The sequence below is a fragment of the Oncorhynchus nerka genome, linkage group LG4 (assembly GCF_034236695.1).
Source record: "Oncorhynchus nerka isolate Pitt River linkage group LG4, Oner_Uvic_2.0, whole genome shotgun sequence".
Lineage (NCBI taxonomy): Eukaryota > Metazoa > Chordata > Actinopteri > Salmoniformes > Salmonidae > Oncorhynchus > Oncorhynchus nerka.
The window spans coordinates 77,206,652-77,213,243 of NC_088399.1; the positions used below are offsets into that span (position 1 = coordinate 77,206,652).

General features: G+C 42.6%; 1 protein-coding gene across 1 annotated transcript; it reads right to left on the reverse strand.

The window, feature by feature from the left end:
• Positions 1-237: 237 nt before the first annotated feature.
• On the reverse strand, positions 238-777 carry LOC115117727 (fer3-like protein). Its single transcript, XM_029646218.2, has one exon. It carries the CDS (start codon positions 775-777, stop codon positions 238-240), a length of 540 nt encoding a protein of 179 aa, XP_029502078.2.
• Positions 778-6,592: the final 5,815 nt, after the last annotated feature.

Here is a 6,592-nt window from a genome sequence, read left to right on the forward strand (position 1 = left end):
ATTCCATAAATAGATATGATATAATCCAATGTAATCAAACTGAATATCTGATCAATTAACCAATTAATCAATCAATCTGGTTCTGATCACCCTGATAGATCAGGTCAGGTGTTCTCTGACAGGTCTGTCATGAAGGAGTTGTAAACGATGCCGAGGTGAAGCATCAATCAAACTAACCAGTCTGATTAATCGACCTGGCTCTGATAACCCTGATGGATCTATGTGATCCTGATCAGGTCAGGTGTTCTCTAACAGGTCCGTCATGAAGGAGATGTAAACGATGGCGAGGCGGAGCGTCTCGATGCGTGACAGCCTCTTCTCGTAAGCAAAGGTCGGCACTTTTCTCCGCAGCTCGTCAAATGCCTCGTTGAGACTGAACATCCTCTTCCTCTCCCGGACGTTCGCCGCCTGACGCTGGCCCACATTGATCACACGCCTCCGCTTCGACCGCCCGGTGTGTGTGTCTGAGGTGTGTGTGTGAGATGTGTGTGAGAAAGAGCCTGGGCTGTAATAGGTGTAGGCAGATGTGCTCCCTGTGGCCATCTCATGCAGGGGATGTCCGTGTCCGGTTTGTTCCCCCTCGCTTGTACCTGTTTCCCGGTGGCTCCCGTTAACATAGGAGAGGTTGTAGTACCGGCCCCGGTAGCCAGTGACTGGGAGAAAGCTGTCCATGAGCTGTTTTGAACCCGAAGTGGACTTTGGGTGAATCTCCATGAGGTTTATATCACTGACAAAGTCATACAGTGCCGAGTCCCCAAGACGGCCCTGCCTCTCCATTTATAAACACACACACACACACACACACACACACACACACACACACACACACACACACACACACACACACACACACACACACACACACACACACACACACGACTCTTCAAGGCTTCAGCAGCCTCTCTGTCTGGAGGGAGAGTTCATTTAATGAATATATAGTCCTGTTACTTTAGGAACTCAGTCAAGCACAATAATCTATAATCTGAGCCGTGACTAGATTAGGGTCTGGCTCCATGAAGGTAAACGCTCCAACACCATTCACTTTAAGCCTGATGATAACCGGACACAGTTGCCTGCCTTGGTTGTGGTGGAAGACATCAATCCTCCTACCGTTATTCCAGATTTTCAAATCCTATGTAGGCAGTTGGGGTCAAAGGATCATGAGTTTAATTTAAAAAGTGTAGTAAAATCTTTTTGCCAAAATATTGGATGAAAGACACGCCAATCTTGTTTAATGTTCTTGTTATGATTTTTGAATAGCTGTCCAGTCTCCACCTGAGATTTCTAAATCCTGTCAGGCTACGAATGGGTGCGTTCCGAGTTCCTCTTTGGCTCGAGTCCAACCGCCAAACCGTCATCTGTCCTGCTGTTTTAATAAATCCCTTCTCTCCTCTCCCCCAGCGCCACGCCTTTCATGTCCTTATACTTCTAAACGGAGTCCATTTCAGAAGTGAACTGTGAGCTGATCTCCATGGAAGTGAACTGAGCTGGATAGGAGAGTAGTAGCCTCAGGTCGGGCCCACCATTTGATGTGTTGTTCGTCTGAACGCTTCAAGCATTAATGAGGTAGTGAAGAGGAGAGCCAGTCCAACCTGAGGGTCATTCAGTCCTGTTTGCTCTCCTCTCTCTCATTCGCTTCATAGGCTAAATAATGACACTTCTACCACTTACACAGGCCAGAGAGGGAAAGAGACCAAATAGTACATTCCCAACTGTCGCTATCCTCCACAACGCTTTCTGTTGCAAATTAGTGTAAATAGCTGCTCGTTCCCATGGTAGGAGGACAGTGTCCACACACCAGTATGGGCCTGGATGAGAAGCCAGAGAAGAGGAGAGGAGGAGGGGAGGATAAGAGGTGGAGAGAAGGAGAGAATGAAAGGAAGAGAGGAGTGGAGGAAAGAAGGAGAGGAGGAAATAGGGAGAATAGACCAAAGGAGGAGAGGAGACCAGATGTGGAGAGGAGAGGCCAGAGTAAGACAGGAGAGGAAGAGAGAAGTACAGAAGGAGAGGAGAGAAAGAGAGAAGGCCAGGGTTTACCTAGGGGTCCTCGGGAATGGACTTTACTCACACTGGAACACTGTGGGAAATTTCATCATGACCTGGGGTACAAACTCACAACCCTCTTCACAAAACTCACAACACTTCATTCTAAAGAAGCAACATCATCCATAACACAGTCCCAGAAAAGCCATACAGTCTGGGTCTGGGGGAGCAACATTACAACAGTGTGTGTGTGTGTGTGTGTGTGTGTGCAGTGGTATAAAGTACTTAAGTAAAAATACTTGAAAGCACTAACCTCTACGGGATGGGTGTTCTCAAACTGGGACGGTTGTTGCTAATGTGCACTAATGTGAATAGACTGACATTGTGTACATCAGCCAACTTTCCAGGACATATGGGCAGAAAGCTTAAATTATTGTTAATCTAACTGCAGTGTCCAATTAACAGTAGTTTTTACAGTGAAATAATAGCATGCTATTGTTTGAGGAGAGTGCACAACAACAAAACACTTTTATCACGGCAACTGGTTTGATACATTCACCTCTGAAGGTAATTAATGTACTTATATTCAGGAATCTTGCTCTGATTTGTCATCCTGAGGGTCCCAGAAATAAAATGTAGCACAGTTTTGTTTGATCAAATGTAGTTCAAATGTAGGAATGTCTCTGGCTCCACCCCCCCGGCCATCTAGATGTGTGAAAGTTAGTGTATAAGCTAAGGATCCATCATGTATGACATTCCTGGCAGTGTGTAAACTTACATTTTTTATTACCATAGCATTTTTGTTTGTTCTCTATAGTTATGTACTTTTAAAAAATGTATCAATTGACCAATTCGGCACATTTGGGCAAACTCCTGGCAGACTTGATACAAAATATTGTGCACTAATGTAATTCTTCGCTGGCTCAGTCTGAAACTTTGCACACATACACTGCTGCCATCTGGTGGCCAAAATCTAAATTACACCTAGACTCCTATCTGAAAGTATGGCATTTCTCTTGCATTTCAAAGAATATGGAAAAAATGTAAACACATGTTTTTTTGTTTGTATGATCTTTTACCGGATCTAATGTGTTGTATTCTCCTACATTCATTTCACATTTCACACGTTTTTCCTTTCAAATGGTATCAAGGACATGGTATGATTGCTTCAGGTCCTGAGCTACAGGCAGTTAGATTTGTCATTTTAGGCGAAAATTGAAAAAAAGGGTACAATCTGTAAATTTGGGGGTATCTGTACTTTACTATTTATATTTTTGACTACTTTTTTTAAACACATGTTTTTTTGTTTGTATGATCTTTTACCGGATCTAATGTGTTATATTCTCCTACATTACTTTTAATATTTAAGTATATTTGAGCAATTACATCTACTTTTGATACTTAAGTATCTTTAAAACCAAATACTTTTAGACTTCTACTCAAGAAGTATTTTACTTGAGTCATTTTCTATGAAGGTATCTTTACTTTTACTACAGTATGACATTTGGGTACTTTTTCCACCACTGTGTGTGTGTGTGGTCAGGTGCATGTATGTCAGCACTCAAAGTTTAGTGGTTCTCCTTAATCTCTAACCCCTTCCCCAAGACCTACCCCACACCTCTCTCTCACACACACACTCTGTCTCTCCCTCTCTGTTGTCCTGGTAGGAGGGTAAACGGTGACATTCCTTTGGTAGTCGTGGAAATGCTGTGAAAGCACAGCTGTACTAAGATATGAGGTAATCTCACCCTGGGGCTGCTGGGTAAATATTGGTCTTAAATAAGAAATAAAAACCCAAGGACACACACACACACATATTTATATTAATCCACTGGCAAAGCACATTTTAACCTGACCATCAGTCTGTATCAGTCTCTCTCTGTTTATTATCTATGCATAGTCACTTTAACTCTACCTACATGTACATATTACCTCAATTACCTCGACACCGGTGCCCCCGCACATTGACTCTGTATCGGTAGCTCCTGTATATAGCTACTCTTATTTTACTGCTGCTCTTTCATTATTTGTTATTTTTTACTAATCTATTTCTTACTTAACACTTATTTTTCTTAAAACTGCCTTGTTGGTTAAGGGCTTATAAGTAAGCATTTCACTGTAAGGTGACACCTGTTGTTTTCGGCGCATAACAAATCAAATTAGATTTGATTTACTGACCCACAGACTGCTGAGCTGTTTAGACAGTGGTGATCTCTAACTAATGACTACAGACGGGTCTTTCCTACCAGTGTGTGTCTGTAGAACTGAGACAAAGATAGAGAGAGGGAGCAAATAGAGAGAGACAGAAAGATGGAGAAAGTGGCGGGAGGAAAAAGGAGACGGGGGAAGGGAAGGATGGTGAAGGATTTGAGACTGGGTGGGTGAGGGGGAGAGGAGAAATGATCTCCTCCTTCATCAGGAGATACAGAGCTATTTCTCTCTCTGCTGCTGTTGTCCCCACCACAACACACACAGCCTGAAACTGGAGACATAAAAAGCTGGCCTGTGAAGCATCATGTCAAAACAGACAAAAAATGTATGCATATTTTTTCTCTTCTGTTTTTCTCCACCTACAGTGCCTTGCGAAAGTATTCGGACCCCTTGAACTTTGTGACCTTTTGCCACATTTCAGGCTTCAAACATAAAGATATAAAACTGTATTTTTTTGTGAAGAATCAACAACAAGTGGGACACAATCATGAAGTGGAACGACATTTATTGGATATTTCAAACTTTTTTAACAAATCAAAAACGGAAAAATTGGGCGTCGCAAAGTTCAAGGGGGCCGAATACTTTCGCAAGGCACTGTATATATTCTCTTCCTCTCTTTCTCTTCCGTTTTCCTCTCCTTCACATTGCTTTATATCCTGCTACGGCAACCCCCCTGTCTTCAATAAAAGTCTTCAAAGAAAAAGAGAAGCCTTATTTTAGCAAAGTAAAGCCTTGCAGGGTCATCCAATGTGCTACATTCAGACTCAGCTGAGGTTGTCCTAATGTTGTCCTGAGGTTATCCTAACATTGTCCTGAGGTTATCCTAACATTGTCCTGAGGTTGTCCTAAGATGATGTTAAGACACTGCCCAGACAAAGTTTTTAGCTAGAAGTAAAATCAAGTCATTAAAGTTTATCTCAGCTGGTAATCACGACAATTTTAGGTATAACATTGGATGATGGGTAAGGCATTGCCAGCTGTGAACTCTATAGCACGCATCAGACAACCACAGTGAATGTGACTTTACATCAAATGTTGCAATGGTAAAACGTTTGATATCATTTTCGCCTAACAAAATCACTTTGCCTACTCTTAATTATTGCCCAATACACTATATATACAAAAGTATGTGGACACGCCTTCAAATTAGTGGATTTGGAAATTTCAGTCACACCCGTTGTTTACAGGTGTATAAAATCGAGCAAACAGACATGCAATCTCAATAGACAAACATTGGCAGTAGAATGGCCTTACTGAAGAGCTCAGTGACTTTAAACATGGCACCAAATTTCTGCCCTGCTAGCGAAGTAGTAGGCCACACAAGCTCACAGAACAGGACCACCAAGTGCTGAAGCGCATAGCACGTAACAATCTCCTGTCCTCTGTTGCAACACTTCCTACTGAGTTCCAAACTGCCTCACGTCATGGTTGTTTAAAGCAGAATTTTGACAATATTACCGTTTTATCAACACACTCATCACTCCCGTTTAACAACTCTGGATCGTTTTGGCACCATAGGCATCAAGTCACTTGCTGATAATCTTGCATACAATGTTTGAAAGGTCTGTCATTTTCATTGAACACAATCCAAGGTAACATAAGCTCTACATGCCTTCAGTAATTAAACACCAGAGTGATAGATGTGAAGAAGAGAAATGTGCAAATAGGGATACTAGCGGGGCTTTACCTAGCAAATACTTATAGATGACCTGGAGCCAGTGTGTTTTGCGACAAATATGAAGCGAGCGCCAGCCAACGAGAGCATACAGGTCACAGTGGTGGGTAGTAATGGGGCTTTGGTGACGAAACGGATGTCACTGTGATAGACTACATCCAATTGGCTGAGTAGAGTGTTGGAGGCTATTTTGTAAATTACATCGCCGAAGTCAAGGATCGGTAGGATAGTCAGTTTTACGAGGATATGTTTGGCAGCATGAGTGAAGGATGCTTTGTTGCGAAATTGGAAGCCGATTCTAGATTTAATTTTGGATTGGAGATGCTTAATATGAGTCTGGAAGGAGAGTTTACAGTCTAACCAGACACCTAGGCATTTGTCCACATATTCTAAGTCAGAACCGTCCAGAGGAGTGATGCTACACAGGCGGGTGGGTGTGGGCAGTGATCGGTTGAAGAGCAAGCATTTAGTTTAACTTGCATTTAAGAGCAGTTGGAGGCCACGGAAGGAGAGTTGTATGGCATTGAAGCTCGTCTGGAGGTTAGTTAACACAGTGTCCAAAGATGGGCCAGAAGTATACAGAATGGTGTCATCTGCGTAGAGATGGATCAGAGAATCACCAGCAGCAAGAGTGACATCATTGATGTTATACCCACAGCAACGATTAAAACATTCCCAAACCAGAAACCGTGGATTGATGACAGCATCAAAACTGAAAGCGCG

Bases quoted from the DNA above. Each gene is read 5' to 3' on its own strand.
- LOC115117727 (XM_029646218.2), bottom strand. From the start codon at position 777: ATGGAGAGGCAGGGCCGTCTTGGGGACTCGGCACTGTATGACTTTGTC.